The sequence below is a fragment of the Neopelma chrysocephalum genome, unplaced genomic scaffold (genome assembly GCF_003984885.1).
Source record: "Neopelma chrysocephalum unplaced genomic scaffold, ASM398488v2 Primary Assembly neopelma1_23, whole genome shotgun sequence".
Lineage (NCBI taxonomy): Eukaryota > Metazoa > Chordata > Aves > Passeriformes > Pipridae > Neopelma > Neopelma chrysocephalum.
This window is the reverse complement of record NW_020897691.1, coordinates 7,893,712-7,920,598: the sequence shown is the minus strand read 5'-3', so window position 1 is coordinate 7,920,598 and position 26,887 is coordinate 7,893,712. Positions and strand designations below refer to the sequence as shown.

Below are 26,887 nucleotides of genomic sequence, written 5' to 3'. Positions count from 1 at the left end.
GGCCCGGCGCCGCCCCCGCACACCGGCTCCCCCGCACCGCGGGCGGGCGCCCACCCGCCCCCCGGGACGCTCACCGCCCCTCGCGGCGCGCCCGTGCGCGGCTCCAAACGCACTCGGACCGAAGCTGGGCCAAGCGGGAGGTGAGAAGCACGGCCGCCCCGTCCGCGTTTGTTCTCAGCTCCCAGCGATAAAACTGACATGGAAGAGGCACCAACCCTCGATTTCCACACACGGCAGGTCCAAAAACTGATGTCTACACACTTCACAAATTTGACTGTGCCTTATTTATCAAAATACAATCACTGCTGCCCTTGCCAGTTATTATGGACCAGTTACCCTCGTTACTGAGCCCATCGTCAGTGCCACCAGAAGCCCCTAGACTGAAGTGACCAACACGTTCAATGCAGTACCTGTCCACCAACCTGAACCCGAGACCCAAGCTTAAGGCCTGGGCAACCTACTGACTAAACTTTCACTTCATTCAAGGCAAGACTGGAAATTTGCACAACTTTCTAGGACTGCAAAAGTTTCCAGGCAGACTGGCATTTGATCATAGATAAAACTAGGTAAAAAATGAATACTGCCTTTTTTTACAAAAAACATGCTTTAAGAAAACTGATACCTGCAATTTCATATAAACATTCGTTAACAGTCCTAGGTACACAACAGACAAGCAGCATTCAAAATTTTCCAATGTTTGGCCTTAACACCAGCTGCTTTCACTTCCACAGCAGAGCATTAAACAGACGAAACCCATATGTAGTCATGTACATATGTTCCAAAGTTTTTTTTGGGGGGGTTGGTTTTTTTCTTTACAGAGAAAAAAAGAAGAAAATTATCTCAACTGTATGTCAGTTTCAATGTGCCAACAGCAATAGGATAAAAATGAATACTAAAATAATGATTCTCTGAAAATTTTTAAATGTACCATGTACTGTGATGCACGAATCCATCTGTGGCTTTCAAAGTATTAGTCGTAATAACAAGCCATTACCAAAGCCAGCGCAATGAATGTTTCAGTTTCACATTTAGCTGAAACCCAATTGTCTCTTTGAACATCCCAGAGGCATCTGCTGGCAACCTAAAGGGAAAAAAGAGAAAAAACTATTTGTGAATATATATACAGCACAGGTTTACTATTTATTTTTTAAAGAACATACAGCATTATCTAAATGCTAATCTAATCGTATTATGAGAGTTACAACTAGTAAGAACAATGCAAAAGTTGAGTGAAAATTAACAATTCCTATTCGATGTTAAATACATGTTCTTGCTTCACAGTAAAGCTCCCACCAATAGATCCAAAAATCTCTACACCAACCCCCAATTCTCTCTCGTGTTCACTTGTTGCACTTTAGCATACTGTTAACAGCACCCCTTAAAAAGCAGTAGAACATGTCTATGTGAATAGACATTAGTTTTGGGAACATATAGAACTAAGAAGTCACATCCCCCACTCCTCCACCTCCAGCTTAGTCTAGTCTTGTGACCATTTACTGGGCTCTCAGCTTTTTTGACAAAATTGTTTTCAAAGCTAAACTCTGTGAACTGATGGCTGGAATAAACATATTCCTTGGGAGAAAAAAGTTGACTTGGACCACTTCACTAATCTGTTTGCACCTTATTGTTTTCAATTTGCAAAATGTATTATGAATAATGTTCACTTACAATCATTGCCTGATCTGTCTTTTCCACAATTAGCACTGATACCACATATTTATAACGGTCAAAGCCAAATTCCTTCACAGCCTTTAATATTTCTTCTGAGATTGAAGCACACAAGAAGGGACTAGAAACTCCATCGTAGTTGGCTTGTTGAAGTTTACTCTATCAAAAACAATTTTGAAAGATCTTAGTTTTCATCCTGGTAGCCTTTTGCAAAAAAACCTTTTACAGTCATTTTCATTACAAGAACATGAGAAGAACTAATGAGTAGAATAGTCAATATAGATGATACTCCCAAACAGCAAAGGATGCGCTACTTTTACGCTAAAATGTTTTATCTCTTCTTTTGAAAGGGACACACATTTGATGTGTGTCCAGCCAATTGTCCAGCCAATCTCAATTTAACAAAGAGGAGTGTATTCTTCTCTATCATTTGGGCTCAGTTCACAGGAAAAGAGTGCTACAAATACCAGTTCCAAATATCCAAGGCATGTCTTCCACACAGCAAAATTAAAAAGAGCTGGTTATAACTCTTCAAAGTATCACTAACAGCTACGTATTATCTCCACAGATTGTTTTCTTTCATTTTTGCTTAACTTTTGTATGTAGCAATCTGACCATTAAGAACACCACATATATTTTATGCAGGTCATGTGATATTAGCAGAACCAATAGAATTCCACAAACTTGAGGTCACGATCTTTGGCTAACTGGATATTTTGCAGATCAGGGTACTTTGAACTGGGCTGTAGCTCAATTTGATTTCAAAAAAGGCAAGAGTTTAAGAAGATTCAGCTCCACGTAAACACCACCTAACAAGCTCAGCAGTGACCTTGCAGAGGCCCTTCTGCACTTCACCAAAACAGAGCACATTCACAAATGTATTTCTGTGGCAAAACTCAAAGACTGCAGAGATTTATGCATATGTTTAAGTTCATGCAATTTACCTTGTTCCATAAGTACCTTTGCAAGACAAGCTACTTTTGCAATAAAATCAGACAATTAATTTAAAAAATGCTGTACCGTTAGTATTTGTTGAGCTTTGTCTCTTACTAAACAATCCCGAAATTTATTACGTGACTCCAGTCTGTATGTGTTAGCGGATTTTGTCTTTGCCTGTTCTTCCACTGGAGCCACACTTAAATCTTCAGAATAGGATCGTGTCTTTTTTCCTTTCATCTGAGTAAAATAATCAGAAAGTCCACATCACATGTCAATATTTTCAAATTTAACAGTCTTTAAATAATACTTTATGGTGTACAGTTAAGAGGGGAAAAAACCCCAACAATTAGTCTAGGAATATGTTAACAAAAAACCCACAGAAAGCTAGAAACTGGTTATCATCTTCTGGCTGTTTTAACACTACTACTGCTTTGACCAAAAAAAAAGAAGTGGTTGACTTCCGCTCCCTTTTGACTTCTTTTCCAGCAAAATGCAACTGAAGTTTGCATTTAAACTCAGTCAATCAGACACACCATATTAGTACCCTGAATCCACTCCATTTTCCAAGTAAGAATACATAGCTATTAACAGGTCCATCCAAGACTGTTAACCACAAGTTCAAGCTTTTAATTCAAACAGCCTACACAACACCCAAAATATGTACTTGGTTCGTTCACTACTTCATTTTATTTATCCTCATTCCTTGTGAAATTACTAAACCAATGGCTTATGTATTGATGACATAATTTGCTCTTAAAAAAAAAAAAAGCCAGGGGAAAAAAAAAAAAGGAAAAAATAAGCTCCAGTCTGCAAATTATTGTAATTTTGCTTGGAACTTAAATGCAGATTTCTGAAGATCCAGTTTTCTCCCCATCCAGTTGTGTATTATCTCTTCAACACACATAAAATTTGTCCCTCTATGAATGCAAGCAGCAACTCTGATGTTGCAGATAAAAGATGTCAACTGCTGTCCTCCAGGGCTGGCTTAAAACAAAACTGTAAAATGATAATAAGACAGAGACAGAAAAGCACAAGGAACCAAAGAGACCATAACAAATGCTATAGGCAACGGTCTTCCATACCAGCTACCTCCTAATGAACCACTTTCACATTTTGCTAACTCTTCAGTCTCTTGCTCCATTTCTTGACTACAGCTACAACTTAGACAAGAGTAAATCATCAGTTCCTTCCCAGAAGGGCAGAAAACAGCTCAAAGGTGAATTAACATCATGAAACAAGGCTTACACGAAGAATATGGGGAAAAAAATCATACACTTGTAGATAATATGAAAGTGTAATGAGAATTATTTGAAGAGATGTGCTACTCAGGGGCTCACAAATCTTTCAGTCCAAGGAGTTTAAGAACAAGGGAAGAAATGCAGAAATCACTTACACGTTAGCCTTGTCAACGCTGTGGACACTACTTACATGTAGTGTCCTCTAGTTCCTTAAACCCAGTGATTTTTGCAGCCTTAGTCCTAATTGCCTGCAGGTGTTTGTTGATACCACACCAACACTGCAAACTCTGAACAGCACTTACTCTAAAAATGTATGGAGCAAACACATTTGCACTTATGCTGTGGACACTTACTATATTCTAACTGCAAACTCAGGTCTCGAATGACTACCACCCTGACGTGCTTGTCATAGGTCTCCTAACAGAAGAAAAACACCAAAGTCTTCCAGCTGAGCTGCTCAAATGAACACTCCGATTCGTGTGAGTAGAAAAGAACCTGTGAAAAAGGTCACAACCCAAACAGCAATTCTTTGCTAACATAGTTCAGCTTGAGTCACAAGATTTTCAGCCACTTCGATTACAGATGGAAGAAAATTCATGTCTATAGCACATGACTTCTAATAATGCTCCTACTTAAAAGTTTACCTGCTATTATTAGTGACAGAAGTTTTCATAATCGTTTGCAAAAAGCCATTTACTAATGAGGCAACCAAAAACCTTATTGACTTCTCTAAACAAACACCTAGTCAATAAACCTACTTCTGTATACCACAGTACAAACACTGTGATTCCAAGTTTTAGCACAATGTTGCAATTACATTTCTATATAATATTTGCACCTCCGTGAAAAAATGTCTCTAAAATTCAATAACTGACTTTACTTTTGATTACTTGACCAACAAAAGCCTGTTCTTATGTTACTGGCCTACTACTACATTGGCTTAACCTTGGACATGTGGAAATAAGTATGCTAAGAGAAAAAAGCTTTTGCTATTTGAAAGAAATGTTGTTTGTTAATAAGCCTGTTTAAAAAAAAAAAAAGCTGCTAAAAGAAACAAGAAACAGTTCTTGTTTATTTCTTCAAAAGAGGTGCTGCTCTAAGGTAGAAGTTGTGCCCTCAAGTTGGAAAGACTGCAACACCAAAGGGAGGACCATCCGTTCCTTCCCTTTACCTTCGAAACAGCTGGGCCTCCCAGTGCCTCAGCCAGGACGCCAGCTGCAAGGCAGGTGCGAACATGACACCTGGCCAAGCAGAAAGGCGACGAGCTATCCCAAGCCAGACGCCAATCAAGCGGGAACAGTCATCCTACAAATTGTCACAAGATCACAGACAACTTTTAACCTCACACCGAGCCCCACGTTCTCCCACGCACTGTACCGCCCTTCCGAAGGACACCAAGCTCCATCCTTCCCTCCCAACTGAAGCGCTGCAGGCCCGAACCGGCGCCCCCGCCTCAGTCGGGCATCGCATCGTGCCCGCTGCCCTCGCACCACTCCCTGCCCAGGGGGCAGGCAGCTCAACCTCCGGCACTTCCTCTCGCTCTGACGGCCGCTCACTGTGTCTTTATCGGCCAAGCCCTGGCGCCGCTTTCCTCCCTCCGTGGGGGCCGCGGGCTTCATCCCCTCGGAGCGCTTATCCGCGGCTTCCCCCGCCGTGCCGGGAACCGGCCGCGGAGCGGCCCCGGGGCCCTTCCCGCGCGGCCCGGGCGTGACGCAGCGCGGGCGGGGCCGGCGGTAACGAAGGTACCGGAGGTACCGGCGCCATGGTGGGGGCGGCTCCGGCAGCGGGATCGGGGAATCGGGGGCTCGGGGGTGGGGTGGCCGCCGCCCTCGGGGCTGCGGACGGGCCCTTCTGGGCTTGGGGCAATGCTGCGGCCCGAGGGCGGCGCGGGAGGAGAGAGGAGGAGGCAGCCTTGCTCGGCTTCTGCCAGTGGAAAGTGGGGCTTGGTGACCTCTCCCTCAAAAGATCACAGCCCTGACCCATGCCCGGCCTGTTTTAGATAAATAATAATAATAAAGGGTGGCTGCGTTAGTGCGGGATTTGCTCTGGCCTCTTGTCCCTGACAGTGAAACGGAGGGGGGAGGGAAAGACAAGGTGAAGGTCTGAATGATATTTTATGGACGTTTTAGATTATTTTTTTTTTAATAGAAGAGAGGTACTCCTGGTGGCAGCTAACACGGGTTCCCGATAGGAACTGTTACCCCTGCTCCATGCCAATACCCATATAAATATCTCATCTCTCCTTGAAGACATGAATACAGAAATTACATATCATGAGGGTCTATTCTGCCACCTAATTAAAGAGGAAAAAATGTTTTTAATTTAATGGAATAATTTTTTTATTTGTTGTGGTACTTCATTTTCAAACAATTTCTTGTCTGTTTCATTAATGAGAAAGCATGACTTTTGGGGGGTTTCTTTACTAAATCAGAAGCATTTTCTTCATTTTTAGCATGGGGAGTTATATTCTTGCAAATTTTTTAATTGAAAATGTGCTTCTGAATCAGTTTGTCTTTCTATTTAGAACATTAATGCTTAGATTGTAGCTAACATTACTACGGAATTAACATGTTCCACCCCTACCCCCCTCCAAGGATTTTGCTGGTCATAAGTACTGGAGCTCTTGGTTGTACTTGAAGTAGCATCAGTTTCTCTGCAAGCTCAGAGATTAGACAGAACATTTATATATAAACTGAGATCTTTTGCTTCAGTCTGTCTTGTCATCAGTTCAGTGGATATAGCCACTCTGAAATATACCATCCTGGCACTATGAAAATAGACCGGTTCTTCCCCTCAGTTTTTCCAGGGTGATTCTTGTCGAGAGTTCCTTTCATCATATGCATGATGAAACTTGTATTGCAAACTTTAACAGATTGTTTACAGATGCCATGTTGCTGTCTATCTGTGCTGATGGGTATGTTTTAATAATTTTCTTTGTCTCGTGCTTTCTTGATACAAGGATTCTTTGTGTGTGTTTGTTCTAGATGGCATTGTCAGACTCGGTCACTACTTGTCTTTCTCAGCCTGTGCATTATGCAATTTGCAAACTTGGATTTGAGAAAAAAGACACGTATGATATTAACAATATTTTATCTGGAAATGGTGAAGTATGTTGGCAAGCTGTTACAGAGCATGTGTGTTACCTTGAATCAGGTTAGTGTTTACCTGCTGTAGTAGTGATGATACATTTAAGACTGATGCAGAATTTCAGTACATATGATAGCAATTCTAGCTGAGTTACAACATTTTGTTACAGTACAGCATTAGCTTTGCTACTGATTTGGAGTATGTACAGTTAATATCTACAAAGAGCTTTAAATTTTTCATCCACATTTGGTATTTGGCTTTTGCTGGCTCCTAAGGTTCGTGTAATCTGTAGCTGCTACTTTGCCTTCATCTTGGTTCCCAGTTTAATGTGCCTGTAACATAAGGGTTCAGTCCTGCTTCTTTCCAACCTCATAGTTGCCTTCTTCTGTGTTCTTTATATTCCTTTTGCAGTGAACTTAAAACACTCAGGGACCATCAGTATTCCTACTGTTGCTTCTGTTTTGTTTCCCCAACTGTAGTTTGTACAGAAGTACCATTTGGTTTCTCTTCTGTATGTAGAATAGTTTATAGTTGTTTTTTAACCAAAGAAAACATTTATGCCCTGATGAACTCACTGAATTTTAATTTGCCAAATTGCATCATGCAAGCCCTGTCATTAATTTCCAGAGGTAGTAAAAATGGTACATGTTTCTACCTCAAGGACTATCTCTCAGTAAATTTATTTTCCTATAAGAAGTGTCCCACCAAAAAGAAGCAGTGATACCACTCTGTAAGGTACCATATCCATCTGTGTTCTTTAAAGGGTGTAAGTGGTGCAACTGGACTGATCCTGCTGAGCCTGCACTAGCTTCCAGCCCGATTATGTGGAATTATGTAGAAATTCTAGTAGATTCTTTCCATTTCAACAAAAGCAGAACATTAATGATTCTATTTACTTCCATATTTTCTTGTGTTTAGGCTTTGGTTATTTTTTTAATTTTGTTTGGTTCATTTTGGTTTGTTTTATTTGGAGAAGATGCTCAATCTTACCTGATTTTGCACTGCAGTTTTACTTTTCAACATCTGTGTTTTAGACAGTAAATTGTAGTGTATTAGTTGTGCTAGAAAAGTCTGGATAAAATTCTCTGTGCTAAATATGTACACATGGGACCCCTGGTGGCCTAGTGGTTAGCATGCGGGACTCTCACTGCTGCGACCCAGGTTCGATTCCCAGTCCCTCCCGGGCAGATGGAACCCGTTAGCCCTGTGAGGCCATCCATCTATGAGAAGGACACTCTAAACAAAAAACCTACGTCCTGAGGACCTCACTGCCATTGTCCAAGCTTGCTTGGCCCCGGCAGATGAACCTTAGGATTAAAGGGTGGGCTCAGTTCAGCGCAGGCTGTGTCTCACCTAAAAAATCCATTGCGCAGGCTGGAAAAGTAAAAAGACCTATCCCCAAATCTTCGTTCGCGAAGATGGGCCATTATTATTATGTACACAAGCTCTAGCAGGCTTTATTCCTTATGAGTTTTAAAATATTAGACCTTTGGGAAGATTGGTACACTAATCACCTTCTCTTTTTCAATTTAAGATCAAAGTGTGGATTATATCAAAAGCATACGATCATTAGGACCTGTATGCGAATCTGTTAATGTGCACTTCAGATCTCTGACCAAGGAGCAATTCATAATTCGGTATGCATCGTGGTTGCACTGGACAAACTGCACAGAGGTATAGAAATTTCTGTTAACAATTTGTATTTTGGCACACGAATCCTTTGCGAAGTTTAATGTAAGAACAGAAAAGATATATCCATGAACCAAAATGTTTAGAATTTGTAACTAATTGTCTGTCTCTGTTACATGGTTGCATGTAGTTTCCCTGACTTTGTAATTATATTTTTTTGGGGACCCCTGGTGGCCTAGTGGTTAGCGTGCAGGACTCTCACCTCTGCTAACCCAGGTTCGAATCCAGCCAGTCCCCCGGGCAGATGGAGTCCGTTAGCCCTGTGAGGCCATCCATCTATGAGAAGGACACTCTAAACAAACCTACGTCCTGAGGACTTCACTGCCATTGTCCAAGCTTGCTTGGCCCCGGCAGATGAACCTTAGGATTAAAGGGTGGGCTCAGTTCAGCGCAGGCTGTGTCTCACCTAAAAAATCCATTGCGCAGGCTGGAAAGGTAAAAGACCTTTCCCCAAATCTTCGTTCGCGAAGACTGGCCATTATTAATTATATTTTATATTAGAGAACATGAGGTGCTTTGGGCCTGTTCTAACATAAGATCGTAGGATTTTGTTTTTCTAATAATCTGTGCCTAGTATCAAGCTTTACCTTATAAAGTTATTGTGGATAATTTTTATATATTTAGGGCACTACATATCAAGAGGTGCTCTAGGGAAATTTCTCTCTAGGCATCTATATTTTTATCTCCTTGGCACAGTTTTCTTTCTACATTTCTTTATACATTTGTATAGCAACTATCTCAGAGGAATATTTAGGTTTTTCTGTGCTTTTTAAAATTTGATTTTTCCTTCTGAATATTTAACACAACATTCTTCCTGTCCTCAATCATACAGGTATTTCTTGAAGTGTTTGATGTTTTACAATATACACAAACTGCAGAAGTTGCTCTTGGCTTAATGAAACTAACATCATGCTTGGAGCGAGCCTTGGGTGATGTAAGTGCCAAGATGGGGAGTCTATTACAGATTTGGCTTCTTATAAGATGGGAATGAGCTCTTGGATTTAATTGCATATTGAAAAAGTGAAATTAGCCTTTACTGTAGTAGTACACTAATAGTCCAGGTGCATTTTCAGTCAGATAGAGGTTCTTTTCTGGATCCAGTTGTGCTGGGGAAGCATCATCTGGGGCTCCTTCACCTGTGCTGGTAGCGTTGCTTGTATGAGTGCCGTTACTAACCAATTTAATTAAAAAAGAAAAGAGTTTGATTAATCAATAGGTCTTTTCTACTTTGATTTATTTAACTGAAACAGGGAGCAGCATAGCTTCCACAAAAGATCTGATGGTGTAGTAACTTCTCTGAGGAGTGGCATGCAGGTGGAAAAATGGCCTGCTAAATAACTTTTTTCCTGGGGAGAAGGGAGCAACACCTATTCAAAGAGTGTTTGCTGCTGGGCTATATTAGGCACAGATAAGTTAAAATAGCTGGTTGTTAAATATCTATGAGAAGCTCTAGAGAAGAAATGACAGAGAAAGAACAATGGGCTAACTCACAGACAAATTTGCCCAAGAAGGGGGCTTGGTAAATTTAAAGTAACAAAAAATTACCAAAAATTGGAAAAAACTGTCAGAGAGAATACAAAGAACAGAAGGCATGATAGCAGTTGAAAATAGAGATGCTGAGATTGCCCAACAAGGATAAAACCTAGTTTAAGGAACGGCCTGAATCAGAAGACAAACCACAAGTCTCCTCCCTTTAATACTGACAGAGCCTGTAGATTTCTAGGGTAAGAATGAAATATCGTTGTCCTTGGTAGAGTTTATTCCCTTAATTATGTTCTTGTTGTGCTTTACTGTTTTTTGTGGTTTGGGTTTTTTTTGGAAGAGAAGAGCAGTACATGTACAGACACTGTGAAAAGCCTAACTTCTTTTCTCCTCGAGAGTGATCCTACATGCGTTCTCAAAGGAAGCAGCAGCGTTATAGAGAGTGTGTCTCCAGACCTCCCGATTGGAGGCCAGAGTAGACCAATGATGATGATGTTTTTACAATAATGAAAATGGTTACTGGGTGAAATAGTCAAGTTATATGTTTGAAATACAAAGAAGTACACTAAATTATTTATGTTATCTGTTTTGCTTTTTTTTTTTAATAGGTATATTTACTTAAGGGTAACGATTGCCCTTTCCTTCTAAGAGACTTGCTTGCATCTGAGCAGCTAGCAGTTGTCTTTGGACAAGCTGTAGTAAGTGCATACTTTTGAAATAAGTAATAAATGTTGAGCTGGTTTTCTTCTGGCCAAATGGCGGGTGTCCAAGTGTAGCCTTTACTTGTACTGAAGAAGAGGTTGCAAATTCTCTATATGGTAGATTTATTTTCATTTTATGCATGTTACTATCTGGGGGGTATATGATTTAAAGAAAAAGATAATATTGTAAAAGAAATAGTTTTAAAGGCAAGATCATAAGTTCTTATTTCCCTTTCTGTATGAAAAACCTACATATGTAAAATTTCACATATCTGGCAGGCAATGAGCAGAGTTCATCTGCCTCATTCTGAGTTGCACTGTTTGAAAATACACAACATGCACTGGCTGTTTCTGATAAGCTGTGTTCCTCTTGACCACCAATGTAGTAACATGCTTTATAACATTTACCATATCAGAATTTTTCAAAATAGAGGAAACTAATTTGCAAAAAAACAAAAAAAATCCACAAAAATTTGATGATATTTGCACTCTTTTGTAACAGAGTAGGTGGATCTTCCACGTGCAGTCTTACAAGAGCACATTCTTTGTTAGAACAAAATATTGGGTGTGAACTGCGGAAACCTGTGTTGTTAGCCAGTCTAGTAGTGTAATAAAAACTATTTCTTGAATTTTGATGGCATATGGAATACTTAAATTCTTACAATTGAAAAATAAACCAAAGTTTCCCATTTTGTTTGATAGTGATCTGGGAATACAACTTTGAATGCAAATTCTATATTTTATGCTAATTTGCATTAAATTATGTGGACTTATACTACAAGAAGTAAGAGCTATTCTTTATCTCATTTTTTTACCTGTCATAACTGCTTGGAATGTCCAATAACTAGTTTTGTTTGTCCCATATTATATTCTATAGCCTGTACAAATAAGCTGAACAATTTCCTTTCAGAGAATGCTAGGAATTGCAAATAGTGAGTTTCTGTCACTGTGACAAGCTGTGGCCAGTCATGTTGACAGTACATATTATAGTTTCTCAATAACTTCTGAAGTTTTCTGTTAGGGAAAGATAATAAATTAAGAAAGTTAATAAATAATAGATTTCTTCATGCAGTAATTACTTTGTTTATTAATTAGATGAATGTACTGAGGATATTCATTGGATCTCCATATGGCCTGAATCTTCATAATGTTTTGTGGCATGGATTTGCATCCCCACAAGAAATTCCTGCCAAGTAAGTTACCAAAAAAAAATGTCATTTTCTTACTAGTCAGACTTGCGAGTTCTTGAAAAGTGAATAGTAAAACTTACTTCTCTCATGGGGAAAAGAAAATAAATTGTCCAAAGGCCTCTGTCAGCATCCTGACAGATTTCCCCTGCTGCTGTTTCTTCTCTGGAAATGGATTTCTGTAGAATACTTCAGCCATTAATAGAACCAGTGTTTTTTGTACTGTTAAGTAAGAAAGCTTAACTTTTTTTTGAAATTCTGTCAGGGCAGTGAGGAATAACTTGGAACAAAAGGCACAGGAATGGGGTAGAAGGAGGAGCAACAGCAACCAGTAGAGAATACAGTGATGCTTTTTTCCCGATTCTGGTCTTTAATTTTTTTCATGCTTGTGAACGTAATTAGTTATTAAGTGCCCCTGCTCACGTGGGGAGTGTAGGTTTTGGGTGTTCTTTGAAAGAGTGAAAAAAACCCTTTATCCCTAACTCAGAAATGTTGGTCTTTACAGAAGATTTCTTTGTATAAGCTTTTCTAATATATTATGTTATTCTCCCTAGATATTGTGCTATGCTGCTTTTTTTAACTATAGGGTTGGGTCAGTTGTTGCAGACTTATCTTCTACAAAATAAATGGATTTTACTACATCGACCTTATGTGATCTTCGTTAGCTTAGAGGAGCTTGATGTATTTCCAGGCAAGTATTTAAATATTAACAATTTTTTTATTATCTTATATTTGCTATTGTTTGATTGTCCAAAAGCGCTGTTGAAAATAATGCATCTCCTAGAGTTCCAAGATTAAATCTTAACTAAGATACGTGTATATACTGTCATTAGATGAATCAGTCATGATTGTAGGACAGCTTTTTAATATGTAGGCAGTTGCACTGACTATTTAATCAAAAAATACTGTGTTCTAAAATAATTGTAATACGTTGAAACATGAAACATGACTGCTTCTAAAAGACTTCAACTGTATATTCCATTTTTTGATTATGAGAGTTCATTTCATCTAACGGTCATCTAGTTTGCCTTTACAAATCTAACTTCTTCCAGAAACAATGGGTTCCAGCTGCAAGGGTCCCAGCAGGAGTGCCCTGAGTCTTACAGGGAAGATAGTGCTGAAACGCAGTAAAGGATGATGACACATCTTCAGTATACTAATGCTTTTCTCAGGGAAGCACTTGAAGTCAGATTAAAACTGTCTCATCTCCCTGTCTTCAGACCTTATTTTGTTTATTCCTACTATTTTTAAGGCAACAACAGCATATGGGAGATCTTGGTGTCAGTGGTCGTCATGGTCGATTTGTGCTATATAATCAGTTTGCCAGTGGAACATCTGTCCATGGAACTGAGACAGGGCTTTTGGGAACCAAATCAAGCTGATAACATCCCGATAATATTGTAGTATAAATGCTATAACTGTTGATTTGCTTTGAAAAAACACCAAGTGCAATCAAGTCCTGCTTACCATTTTAATCTTTCTTTTGGATAAGACATTTATAATGTGAATGCATATATATGAGTTTCATTACATGGTAGCATTGAAGTATGAAGTGTTAATTTACTATGCTACTTTAATTGATAAAGTAGAAACAATGTGCTCATGTTCAAATATTCATACTACTGTACTGATTTTGAGTGAATAGAAATGATTAATTTATATTACACTTTTTAAAAGTATTTGAAGTAGGTGGAAAACAACTCCACAGAATCTAGGTCCAGTTGCTGTGTAGTGTTTTAATCTCAATAAAAAGCAAACATGACTTTTTAACTGTTTTTACTATGTAATTTTATACTATCACCACAAATGCAATCTTACATACTCAAATTCTTTTCCTAAATATGGCTACTGTTGTACCTGCATAATTAAAATAAATTGGATAACTTTAAATCTCCCTTTACAAATGTTGAAATAATATTATATTTTCAGTGAAATATTAAGAATGCATTAGTAAACTGGAGATTATATGTAGTTTTTCAATGTTATTTTTGTTAACTTGTAGATCTTAATAATGAAACACTTTCCATAGCTGAAGAGCTTGTAAAACTGTCCAGTTTTGTATTAAAAACAATGTTACCATTTTGGATCGCTGCTTTAACAGCTTTCAAGCAAAACAGGTAAGTCAAATTTTTTACATTATTTTTTAATAGAATTTATTCTATATAGAATAATATATTCTATATTTATAATCTGCATTCACAGATTCCAAAGCTTTTTACTAAGTCTGTTACTTAACTTATGCCAACATATCGTTAGGCATTGTTTCTCAACTTATGACTTTGTTTTGTGCCAAATAAGGTTATAAACTATTTTTGAACCCTAAAGAGAACTGTTGGAGATGTAGCAACAAAGGAGAGATTTACAAAGCAAGGGAAATAAATCTTTGCATATTAAGATTTTGAATTTTTTAAAAAAAGTGTATTGTTTTGTTTTTCTCTCCCATGCTTTACATTTCAGTAAGTTATTCTAACCTCTGAGCTTGTATTCAGTGATCAGTTTATGTTTGGCACAGGTAGTCATTTATTGTTTGTTTACAAAGTGCATTACAAGGGAATTTTGGTCCAGGTCATTTGGCCTGAGACTTTAAGTCTGAAATGGCTGAATGGAGAAAAACCTGGATATCTCTGTTAATTTTTCAGGTATGCTGACAGTGTGATTCTCTTACTTCCTCAGCTGGAAGTTGGACTTAGATTGCTCTTCACTACAACTAATAAATGTCCAAATCGTTTGCTAACAGCTGAGGTAAAATTTCTGTCTAAAGTCAATTATGATTTAGTGCTTACAATACTTGCAAAATAGTTATTCTAGAAGAATAGTGTCTATAAACATTTACAGATTTACCAAAAAAAAATTTCAGTCAATTATGGAAAATTATTTACAAATTTCCAGTTGAGATTCACGAATGCCTTTAATTTTTTTTAAATGTCTGCCAGTAAAAAGGACTGAAAAAATAGTTGAAGGTTAGTGTTCAGAAACAGTAGTTTAGAGTGAAAAGTAGGCCATGATATATTTATTGTAAAAAAAACTCAGCACAAAATCCAAAAGTCCCTTCATTTGTAAGGGGGCTTTTTTTTGCTATTCATGCACCTCTGGTATCTCATGCACATGAATAAATAAAAGTTTGATATACATGTCTAGTTATTTGATTTTGTTTGAAAATCAAATAATATTGTCTTTTGTTCTAGTCTTCTGCTTTCTACACGACTTTCGATGAGGTACTGTGATTTATTTTTTTTTAATTTAATATATATCAACGTCAGAATTTAAGCACTTGCATGTTTTCCATTACTAGAGTCCTGAGTGCACTTTCTTGTGTTGGATAAGACATTATTTCTAGCTTTTTTCGACATAAAAAATTATGGACAGTAAACATTTTAAATTTTGAATCCTCCAGAAAATATCAAAATTAATACACATTGTAATAAACAGAATATTTTCTTCTAAATGTTTTTGTCTTGAAATTCTTCACTCCACAGAAACAAATATTCTGTCATTTTTCCTAGACTCAGTTATTCAAAATAAATACAAATAAATATTACAAGCAGAAATCCTCAATTTTACAAGTTGTTTGAGTTATCTCAAATTGTTGGTAGTAATTAGGGACCTTGATTCTAGAGTGGCAGAAGGAATTGCATAAAATTAGAAAAACTAATTACTTTAGTTGATGTTTCTTCTTTGATTATTTGGCTTTCAGTAATATAGTAAGTTTCTGTTCAAATTACTTTTCTTCTAGATGCTAGCAAAGCATTTGGATAACAATGAAGTCAACCAACTGCCTGTAGTTCTTGAAGAGCCTGCCATGGCAAGTGTTTTGAAAGTTTTCTGTGTGTTTTTTGTTTGTTTGTTTGTTTGTTTTCTTTTTTCTTGTTGTTTTCATTTGTTTGTTTTTTAGTTTAGTAGTGTCTTTATGATCATGCCTAATATTTATTTATTAAATATAGCTTGTATCCAGCACCTTAGAACCAGAAGCTTGTTAGCCTTTTTCAGTGGGAAGGATGCAAGGTAGTGTCTCACAAGCTATATTGGGTTAGGATATAGGACTACCTTTCTTTCTGAAATATAGATGTCTCGGAGATAGTTTTCTTTAGACTTCTGAAGTTCAGCTGAATGGAGCAGAAGAAGAACTGATGCCTCATACAGGAAAATTTCAAACTTATTTCTGATTGCTTCTGGGACACATCTTCAACTATCTGGGCAGATGGCACAAAAATGTGGCTCAAACCTGCAAAGCACATTCTGCATTTTACTACCCAAACAGATCGTGAACAGGAAAACTAGGGGTGTTGAATTTAGAGATCTTTTGAGGGTGTAGGGGAGATCTGAGATTACTGTCCTGTTGCCAGAGGCAGTGGGGCTGTGGAGGGCTTGGGGCACAAAGTTGAAGGAAGTTGTCGTGGTTTTCTGTGGCTCATTTTTTTCAGCAGGGGGAGCTAGATGGGGTGATTTCTGTTAGAAGCAGCTAGGAGTTTCTTCCCCCCCCCCATGGAGCCAATGACAGCTGGCTACAGGAAGGACTTCCTGCTGTTTGGCCAAGGGAGAGCCAATTGTTGCGCCTGTGATAACATATTTAAGAAAAAAGGTTGTTGCACAGAAGAAATTGGAGCCATGGGGGTGGCAGAGGGAAGCCTCTGGGCCCGGGGCCAGGTCCCGTGGCCCCAGCCCAGGGCAGGTACGGTGCTGGAGCCGAGCCAGGCCAGGCTGGGGCGGCCTCCACTGTCTCTCCCGCCGCGGGTGGGGGTGGCAGCCATGGCCCAGGGTCACACAGCAGCTGCCCCGGGGCAGGCATGGCGCTGAAACTGCGCCGGGCCAGGCTGACCCCACCAGTGGGCACTGCCCCCCACCCCTGGCTGAGCTGGGACAGGCCAAGGGTGGCCCCGCTACATTGCAGCTGAGCCCATGATGGAACAAGTGGATGCATGAAAATGGAGGACTGCTACCCTCGTAGGAGGCCCAGGGGGGAGTGGGGTCCTTGGGAAGATCTGTGGCCCGTGGAGAGGGAAGCCCACGCTGGAGCAGTGTCTTCTGGGTAGGACTAGTGACCCCTGTGGAGAACCCACGCCAGTACAGTACTCTCCATCAAGGACTGCATTCTATGACAAAACCATCAGGGTATAGAGACTCCCTGCATCCCAAGACCTGTGGCCAGAGGGAGAGGTGGATCCATGTGGGTGAAGTCCACCAAAGACTATTTCCCATGGGAGGGACCCACGGGACAGGGGAATGACTCAGAGCTTTAGCCCCTGTAGCCCATGGAGAAAGACCTTGGTGGAGCAGGCTGTCCTCTGCAGCCCATCTAAGGGTAGCTCACAAGTGTAGCAGATATGGAAGACCTGTTGCCCTGTGAGTGGAGAAGGGTGACCTACAAGTGCAGCAGACTTGGAAGACCTGTTACCTTATAGGTTTAGGTGGACTTCTCTTACTGCACTGATGCAGAGGGAGGAGGGAGAATATGGAAGGAAGGAGGGGTGGTTGAAAAGTGTGTTTAAAACTATTTTATCTCTCACTCTTTAGCTCCTATCCTGTTAGTAATAAATTTTAGTGCTATCCTCACGTTGAATCTGTCTTGCCTGTGTGACCTCTCCTAGCTCTTAGCAATTTATTGGGTGTTTGGAATCTGGCTAGAGTCAACCCACAACAGAAGTCTGTTGTTAGCTCTCAGAATTCAGCATGTATATTAGTTTTGAATTTCCTCAGAAGCTACCAAGATGGATGAGTTGCACTTTTTTTTTTGTTATGAGTATAGTTTGCATTGTTTTTTTTCTGAATATCTGAAAGCCCCTTTCCTATAGACATGATCACATACCTGTCTGTCAGGGATATTCTGTACACTGAATATATTCAATTCTATGTGCATACACATAGAATAGAATTCTATACACCTAATGTATGTTTCCACAGGAATTTCTTTGGGATTTCTTGAACCACCAGGAGGGTCCACGTGTAAGAGATCGTTTAAGCCATGGAGAAATCAATCTGGAAGCATTTCCCAGAGAAGTAGCTAATCAGATAGTTGCATTTGCAATTACCCTTCTCTGCAGATTTTCAGATGAGAATATGTTTTCTCTTAAGGTAGGGATCAGTATTATGTTCTCAGAAGATTTTTTTTTTGGTTTCTTTGGATACCAAATATGTTTTTAGAGAGCTTGACTGAATCTTTCTTGAGAGCTGCTTTTTGTGGAAATGAAGTATTCATCCAAGTAAAAAATTGGAAAAATATGTTTTTGCCTAGTTTTATAGTGAAATAAGTACAGAAAGTTTTCCAAAAGATTACCCTTTCTTCCTGTGCCTTAATTTGTTGGCTTAACCAGTCCTTATTCACGTGGTTAATTCATAAATTATAGTGATTCCACTTAATTTTGTAAAATTGTATTGATACCTAGCCTATTTATCTGCTGAATTATCCAAAAGGTATGCACAACTGCTGTAGCTCACCCACTGAGGTATGTAGTTATTGAGATTTTCTTTTTCCAAGACATTGTAAATAATGGTGGCTTGCTAATGTTGTTTGTATCCATACTTATACTGTGAATTTGTAAACACTTTTTGTCTAGCAATATGTTTGTCAACATTAGTGATTATTATATTTGCTCTCCCCAGTTTCCTGTTTATATTTGGGATTACTTCTTTCAATACCATACAGCAACCTGTGAGATAAATCTTTCATTCATTGGTTGCAGCTCTTTTTAGTTTCTCAAGAAGTATTGCCTGCTGCTGCACTATGAGAATACTTGGTAGCTTTTCTGTCAGCTGCTGTCAGGTTTCACAGGTAAAATGTATGAAATTAAGCTTTAACCACTCACTGGGCTGATTACTTCTTTCAGCCCTCACGCATTTGGAAGTCTTTACTGATGTCAGTGCTATAGGTGGCTTGCATAAAGTGAGGTATAAGTCTACGTCTGTGTATGATTATTGTGTGTTGTCTGTGATTTTGTAAATCAGGAACACACGGTCATAAAACCACTGATAAACTGTGCAAGTTGCTACCAATCTCGATTTCATCCAATTTCCCGTCTCAAGAAACAGGTAGGTGTCCACATCTGTGAAAGCATTTTGGTCTTTAAAATGTGAATCATTGAAATTAGTCTAATTGTTTTCTTTGTGCTTTGTTTGTCCTAAAAAAAGTTAAAATCTTACATATTTTTTAGTTGTTTTTTGCTATATCTTTTAAAATTAAAGGAAATTACAGTTGCTAAAATGAGATATAACTATGCACACTCCTATCGATGCAATTGATACTGTGTTTGTGTTCTAGATCCCTGAATAGGTTTATTCTTACCTGAATGTTTGCTGTTCTGTAGTTTTTTTAATTTCCTTATGCTTTCTTATGTCAGAACCATTGCTTGGTCATGTCTCCAGGAATTCTGGATTAGGCTATTGCTAAGGTTTTTATTGTATGAAAACTAGCTGACTAAGATTCTGTCGTTGTAGCAAAAGCTGCTTTCCATTGTCATGGTAGTTCTCTACCAATCAGTTTAATGACCTGCTTTAGGATGTTCCTCTCTTGATTTGGGTATACAGTAGACATACTTAGTACTTTTACTTTTCCACAGTGTTCAAACTGTATAGAAGTCATGTTAGTTAACTTTTTACATTAAAAGAAATGTAGAAAGAATAGTAAACTAGTTTATTCAGATAATGTTTTAGCATGGAAGTGTAATCAAGACTTTTTGCCCTAACATAGACCTTAACAATTGAAGTTGGCTTACACAATTATAACTACTTAGTTTTTTTCTAAAATTGGCACTAAGCAGAGTGAAATGCATTGGCCTGTCTGTCAAAGGCTACACTTTACAAAACATTTTTCGTTATGTGTTTTTAAGGTGTTGGAATGTATGAAGAGCATTCAGTTATGGTCTGGATTGCCAACAGTGTCTGAGGAACAAGTTCAAACAATTAAAAGGTATATATATATATGCTATATAAGATAGTTCTCAAAATAGTTATGAAGAATGGGGTTTGAGATGGTGAAGTGTCTCTCCAAACATTTTACTAGAAAGATCATAGATGCCAGAGGGGCTGTGAGAAGACCCCTTTGTTCTCTTTAGCTTAATCTGTGCTGTGCACATCAGTACAAGTACTGTAAAAACTATAAACAATGTGCTAATTTGAAGGGAGTGAGAAGATACCTGAAACACAGAGGTGTTAGTGGCTCCGTATTCTGTTTCTGAAGAAATGGTCACCAAATGTAAAACAGAAAATAATGCCTTATTTTGAAAAGGACTTGGTAACCAAAATAGTGGAAGACTTTATATAAGATATTAGTTAGAAAAAGAGTGTAACATTCTCTTGTTATTTGAAAAGGAGGAAGTCATTAATAATATCACTGGAGGAAATTGTACTTGTTTAGAGCTGAGAAATGAAAATACAATGCATCTATCACATATTCAGTATACTGCAGGATTTTGATGAAGGGAGGATTAAGAGAGGTTCTGAAGATTGCCGAGACTGAGAAAAGGTAGTATTTAATTGGAGAAATAAAATCATGCTTATAAAATGGAGGGAAAAGAACCGTAATATCAGAGAGTGAGAATTGAATACTTTGCTATAAAAAAACCCTACATCTTGATCTATACTATTTGAGAAATAATAAGTACTACACTGTTTTATCATCTCAAATGTTAATTGTTTTCTTTTTTTAAGTTTGGAAGAAAATGCTGAAGTTAGTACTTTAATTTTGATGATATCTGAAATTACATCTCAGTTGGTGCAATGTATGCCCCAGAATTGCTGTAGTTCAGATGATCCAATCAATAGTGTCCTAACAGAGAGGTGAGTTTGATGTCCTCCTGGTTCCTGCTCTCAGCTTCTACATACATAAGAAGTCTCAAACCTAAGTTACTCACTTCCCTGTTTTCAGAGCAATGCTTGAAATGTTGTATGCACTTTTCTATTGTTGCTGCTGATTTAATCTGAAAATCTTAGAATCACAGCTGAGCATCATCTTCAAAATTAAGATGGGACATTGTAGATTTGGGAATTACAGTAGAGATTTTACTTGGAAATTAATATGAAAAAATAACTATTTTTCTTTCAGGCTGGGAAAGCAAAATAATTTAAATGCTTATGTACTGACTAGATTAGGTTGGTTTTAATCTGGTTTGTGTGCAAAAATTGCATCAGAAATTCGTTTTAATGTATTTGATGTCACAACTGTATGTGGCATTCAAAATGGTAATACACTACTAAATAATTATGTTTTTACATGCTTTAATATCAAGTTTCAGAAACAGAAGATATCTTGTAATACATGGTGTCAGACTTGGAGTTAGTTAGTTAGTTAGTTAGTTAGTTAGTTAGTTCCAATTATGTCTACTTGGAATAATGTTCAAAACAATTTGACTTTTGATTTCCACTCTTAAGGGAGCCTTAAGAGTCCCATGACTGCATGAGTATGTTGGAACAAAACACTCCTAATCAAACCCGTTAGGCATGAGCAGGATAGTGCAAAGAGGATTTTACCTGTTGCTTTACTTACACAATGTGTAAGCCTGCTTTTCCCCACCCACCAATCTTCAATTTTCTCATTTATGAAAAAGAAGCCCAATTACTAAAGTCATAAACTTTTGGAGTTTTCTGCCTCTATCAGTTTTGGTCATTGATGTGTTGCTGTTTCAGAGGTGATTTGAGCATAAGGGAGATTAGGAAACACTTCTGTAAAAACAGTGTTTAAAGTGACGTGTGACACATCAGGGTAGTAAATTAGAATAGGACAGCAGGAACGTATTTGTGTGATTTAACAAAGCATGATCTGTGTGGTGTTGATTAAAAAAATCGTCTCACCACCTGCATTTTACAAAATGTTAAGTCTGCTGCTTGTTTTGCCCAGAAGAAGGACCACACACTAATGGAAGTACTAATTAATACCATTTGTTTCAGTGAGTTTTATTATGGTGAATGTTAATTCATTATGAGTTGAACTATGGTGGGAGGCTTCAACCACAACCCTGCTGTGATTTGATGTGTTCAGTATATCATTTCAGGCAGGCAGTTTCATTTATTGTGGGTTCGTTTCTTTGATCTGAAATGGGAAACATATTCATCACCAGCAGTTTTGCATTTATATTCAGTAAAGTGATAAAGAACACAATCACTACCCCTGCTACACAGATCCTTGCTTTTTTTCAGTCATGAGGGAAGGGCAGTTTGTTTCCAGGTGTTCTGAGTTAAAATATTACGAGTCAAACAACACTGAATATGAAATGTATCTCATGTTAAATCCAGCTAACAAAAGATTGACATTAAAAATCCCTTTCTGTTTTGGAGGCTGTTGACTGAACTTTGTGATACGCGTATTTGCACGCTTTATTCTCCGCGACCGGTTCTGGAAATAGTAGTGATACTCCGCAAAATAAGCACGCAGTGCCATCAAGTGTCCGAACAAGTTATTGCCAGCGCTGAGATGAGATACACACAGTGGGTGAACAAGACTCTACGTTCTCGTCAGAGGCATAACTATCTACGGATGTTGAACAGGTTGGCTGATGGTTTTCCTTTACTTTGTGGTTAGACTGAGAGAGAGTGGCTGCACTCTACTGTTGCTGGCTTTCAGTGGTTTGTCTTAAAAGGTTAAAGTCAACAGTGTTCACATGTTTTCATTAACCATTTCAGAGTTAAGTGTCAAACTAGATTTCTGTTAAGCAGCAACGTTGAACTAAAAAGAAAATCTCAAACTGGAGAATAATTTAGTGGGTATTTTTTAGCATTGCTAGATTACTTCACTGTAAATTACAAGCTTTCAAATTAAGTATCATTTAAGTGTTAGATTGTATTTTTGTACATGCTACCTTTTCCTGTTTATTAAACATATAAATACCATTCAAGATTTATCTGAATGCAATAGGTTTAACTGATTTGAAGACTTTATCTACTTTAGTTTGCTGCTTTTTATAATTATACCTGAATAAGCATCTTTATTATATAGATACATCTATATGTAGATTGTTTAATATTTCATTAAGTTTTGTTCCTATTCATAAGTGCTTTCCTGGGTTTTATGAATCTACTTTAAAAACTGGGAAAACTGTAGATTTTGTATTATTGGCCAGGTTATGTTCCTAAAAATGTTAACCATATTATTTAAGAAACCAATGATACATTTTGCAAATCAGTTGAAATCTGCTTCATTATCTGTGGAATAATGGGTGCCCATGAGTTTTTCTTTGGAATCTTAACTATATGAATTTCATTTTTTTTCCTCTTTCAGGGGTTTCATCATTTATATTCTTCATTTCTTGTTCTGGGATTTGCACTGCTTTTTGCTGAAGTACATTTCATAGTCCTTTTTTTTTTCCCCCACTCTGCAATATCCAGCTATTTAGGATTAGTGCAGAAGTCTGACAAATTCTTCTATGTTAGTGATTTTTTTTTTTTTAATTTGGCTTTAGTTTGTTTATTTTAGTGTTTTTTTTTTATTTCTAGCATTAAATTTTTGTCTCCAGTGTTGCGACTCATCTTAATATTGATTACTGTGGAAGTAGTCAGTGTTCATGCCATTTGTAAGAAGAATCCTTTTGATTATCAGCAGTATCTAAAGTGAGTATCTAAACTTACTTTATGAAAATAGGAATTGTACATATTCCTTTCTGATCTGTAATACAAATCCTGTAGAGATTTTCTATCATTAGTCATAATTATACCTCAGACAATGTTCACTCAAGAACTAAAATAACTCAACTGAAAATATATGGTCCAGTTATTCACATTTTTAATTTTTATTAGACTCCCCCTTAGTATAGATAGGAAACAATCATACACTCAAATAAGAATACATAAATGCTGTATTTAAGATGTTGGTGATTTTACTCTTTGTGTGTCAATTAATAGCTGGTTGGGTATCATATACATTGTGAAACATTTGACTGAGAAAAGAAAGGAAGCCATTTGGGGAAAATTCTATCACGCATTTTGTCACTCTATTCTTTCTATGGAAGTGTTAATTGCAGTTCTGAAAATCTTTGCATCCTACTGTGAGAGTGAGGGAGTGGTTCTTTTCCAGAAGTAGAACTAACCTCAACGTATTGATCATCTTGAGGGAGATTTGGATATTTGAAGACGTTAGCAACTTTAAATCAGGCATTGAGATTTTTTTTTCCTTTTTCTTTTTAAATCTTTTAAAGAACTTTTCTTCTTTGGTGTTATTTCTTATAGGTTTTTGAAGTTAGTCTTGCAGTACACTGAAAACTTGGTGACATACACAAGCCCTGAGAAAAACAAGTGGGATGAAACCATGGAACTTACAAACAAGGCTTTGATAAAAATAAGAAAAATCAGTGACAGAAAGCTAATGTTAATGCATCTGGCTACATGAATTAAATGGGCTTAAGATTGTTTGGACATTGTAATATCTAAACAGTTCTGGAGTCCTCATATCAAGTCTAATTCAAAGACAAACTTCATCAGACATTGTCAAGGTTTGGATGCAAAATATAGTCTTTTTATTAGAAAGTAGCTGTTGAGACTGGAGATGAATGATCAAGCTTTCATAGAATGAATTGTTTACTGAATGCACTTAAAAAGATTTACTGTGAACTAAATCAGGATGATGCAAGTTCTACTGTAAGTATACTTTATGTTTTGTACATTGGGGCTTTTTTTTGTAGTTTTCTATTGTATTGAAAAATAGCTAAATAAAGAGTGTGAATAAAAGGTCAGAGATTTTTGAATTCAAAAAGTAATTTTTTACTTTGCAATACACTGGAATTTATGTCAGACACTGTGTTCAACAGGTTAGGAAACGATGAGCATAGAATAGCACTCGTTGGCACCTGTGATTGTTGGTATTAGTTCTAAACAGTGTCAGATCTTGCATTGAGATAGAGCTGATAACACAATAACCAGTTGTTGATATACCGTGATTTAAAGGATACAAGGTGGAATAACTTTTGCACAACGTGTTTATTTTATTTAATTTCACCTGCTCATTCCCAATACGTATTTAGTTAGTCAGTGGATGAACACTCACATGCACATGCTCACAGACACGTATTCATTGTGGTTCAGAAAGTTATCCTCTTGTTGCACACAACATTCATTTGAATAATTTGTTTTTTTTAAATAAATTCTCCCCCTTTTTCATCACCAAAGAATAGAATTTCAAAGAATAGATTCACAGAAGACCACCGGTGTCTATCCATTTGCTTTCTCCTATGGAGAGTAAAACCAGGGAGTACTGTCTGGAGAATATTTCTCTCTACAAAAGATTAGAGATTCAAGTTACTTTTTAATAAGCTTCTTTGCAATGTTTCTTGACTGGAAATCACAGTAAGAATTTGGTTTATTTAGTGTGGGGGATTGATATACACTATGATCATATTGCTTCCTTTATGTTACTCTTGAAATATATTGTGTGTGTTTGAAATTTAGCTATGTCACTTTTTTTATAGCTATGAAATCTAAAGGGTGCGAAGAAGTTTGAACTAGATAAAAAAAGATAAAGAATAGAGAATAATGAATGAAATGCAGTGTATGAGCCACAGTCTAAAATTTCAGCTTTTTTTAAAACCTCAGTTGGCAAATGTTAATGATATTTTTGGAGGCTTATACACTTTGACTTTGCTCAGATATGTTAACTTCAGCTAGGTGTGACTCGGTAGTGACATTTATGATGACACTTGCTTTGATGGTAGTAAGTATTGTAAGGCAAAAGTTATTTAAGATTTACATATTGACTGTATGAAAGAGATCAAGAAACTAAAACACAGTCATGTTTTAGAAGTACATAAATGGCTGACATTCTTTCTCCTTTTGGAAGTGTGTTCATGTACTGAAAAGCACCCTTATAGACTATAGATGTATATTTTCAACAGCAGAAGCTCTCCTTTTGTTCCTATATTTAAACTTCATGAAAATGATCTTGCGTGCTGTTCTCTTCATATACTTTTACCTAAGGTAGAGCACATTGACAGTTTCTTCTTTTGTAATTAGTGCCATAGATGTGATTTGCTGCTCCAAGTCCGCGGTAAGAAACATGATGGACTTCTGGCAAGTTTGTCAAAGATGCTTTTCCAGTTTGTTTTCCTACCTCTGAAGCTCTCTTATGGGAACACTGCTGCCATCTATTGTTAAGCAAATCTTGACCAGGCTGGGACAATCCACTTATTTATTCTGACTTAATGTTGTCATTTGCCAGTAGGGTTTATGGATTCTTCCTGCTGTTAAAAGACTTGTGGAATACAGCTGTAGAATAAGTGTATATCCTACAATGCACATTGAAGAACAAATGGCAAGAGATATGGTAGAGGTCATTGGGTTTGTCCTTTATCAGTTACTTACTTTTCCACTTCAGTTACTCATCTTTGCCGTCTCTTTGGAGTCACTTTTAAGTTATTAGAAAGAGTCTTAACTCTGAACACTCAGAGACTATTGCTGAGAGCAAAACTAGCTTGGAATAACCTGAGATATCCAGTGTCATGCATGAGTAACGCTGACAAAACACATCACATTTAAATGCAAGTGTTCTGATTTTGTTGTCCTAAAGGAAATTAATTCAGGATCTGAGCTGTCCAAAACTGCATAGTCATCCATTAGGCATTCAAGTAGTTGTTCAGTCTTTTTTCAAAATTCTGGAAATTTCAAATATCTAGAATTGTACCAAAGAATGTTTTCTTGCAAGTCTGGCACTTCATCCAAGTATTACTTGGATCTGCTTTTATTGTCGGCCTTGCTCCCTGAGGTCTGTGTTTTCCTTGAGGTATTCACTCAGTGAATCTATACAGACATAGACGTGGAATCTCCAGCATCCCCTGAGGAATCTCCAGCATCCCCTGAGGAAAGTTGTTGAAATATTTTGCTTTGCTGGATAATGCTGATGAGGGAGTGATGATTCCTGTCAGTTCTTCTGAGTTCAGTATGTGTGTGTGTATGTGTGTATTAGTTAAAAATAATTGAGAATTTTTTT

At 37.6% G+C, this 26,887-nt stretch overlaps 3 protein-coding genes across 6 annotated transcripts in view; 1 reads left to right on the top strand and 2 right to left on the bottom strand.

Annotated features, from left to right (window-relative positions):
• Positions 1–1,042, bottom strand: part of PHF10 (PHD finger protein 10) — a 24,482-nt gene extending 23,440 nt beyond the window's left edge. The window contains exon 1 of the mRNA XM_027686002.1: positions 929–1,042. Within this exon, the coding sequence (XP_027541803.1) occupies positions 929–931 (3 nt within the window). The 5' untranslated portion in view covers positions 932–1,042. The remainder of the gene's footprint in view (positions 1–928) is intronic.
• On the bottom strand, positions 586–5,506 carry TCTE3 (t-complex-associated-testis-expressed 3). Of its 2 annotated transcripts, none has more exons than XM_027686067.1 (4): positions 5,402–5,506; positions 2,689–2,844; positions 1,669–1,827; positions 586–1,081 (listed from the first exon to the last, which is right to left on the bottom strand). In XM_027686067.1, the coding sequence occupies exons 1-4, from the start codon at positions 5,462–5,464 to the stop codon at positions 971–973; spliced, it is 489 nt and encodes a 162-aa protein (XP_027541868.1). In that variant the 5' UTR covers positions 5,465–5,506; the 3' UTR covers positions 586–970. The 2 variants fall into 2 exon arrangements, with proteins under 2 accessions (XP_027541868.1, XP_027541859.1); XM_027686058.1 differs by lacking the exon at positions 5,402–5,506 and adding an exon at positions 5,223–5,349.
• Positions 5,507–5,553: 47 nt separating this feature from the next.
• ERMARD (ER membrane associated RNA degradation) lies at positions 5,554–24,650 on the top strand. 3 transcript variants are annotated; one of them, XM_027685972.1, is made up of 18 exons: positions 5,554–5,596; positions 6,830–6,998; positions 8,467–8,606; positions 9,454–9,555; positions 10,712–10,801; positions 11,900–11,997; positions 12,546–12,682; positions 13,994–14,108; positions 14,631–14,733; positions 15,177–15,206; positions 15,725–15,793; positions 17,890–18,060; positions 18,931–19,014; positions 19,812–19,891; positions 20,632–20,760; positions 22,255–22,464; positions 23,410–23,523; positions 24,139–24,650. In XM_027685972.1, the coding sequence occupies exons 2-18, from the start codon at positions 6,830–6,832 to the stop codon at positions 24,296–24,298; spliced, it is 2,001 nt and encodes a 666-aa protein (XP_027541773.1). In that variant the 5' UTR covers positions 5,554–5,596; the 3' UTR covers positions 24,299–24,650. The 3 variants fall into 3 exon arrangements, with proteins under 3 accessions (XP_027541773.1, XP_027541764.1, XP_027541756.1); XM_027685963.1 differs by having other exon boundaries at positions 5,555–5,587; XM_027685955.1 differs by lacking the exon at positions 5,554–5,596 and adding an exon at positions 5,714–5,939.
• Positions 24,651–26,887: the final 2,237 nt, after the last annotated feature.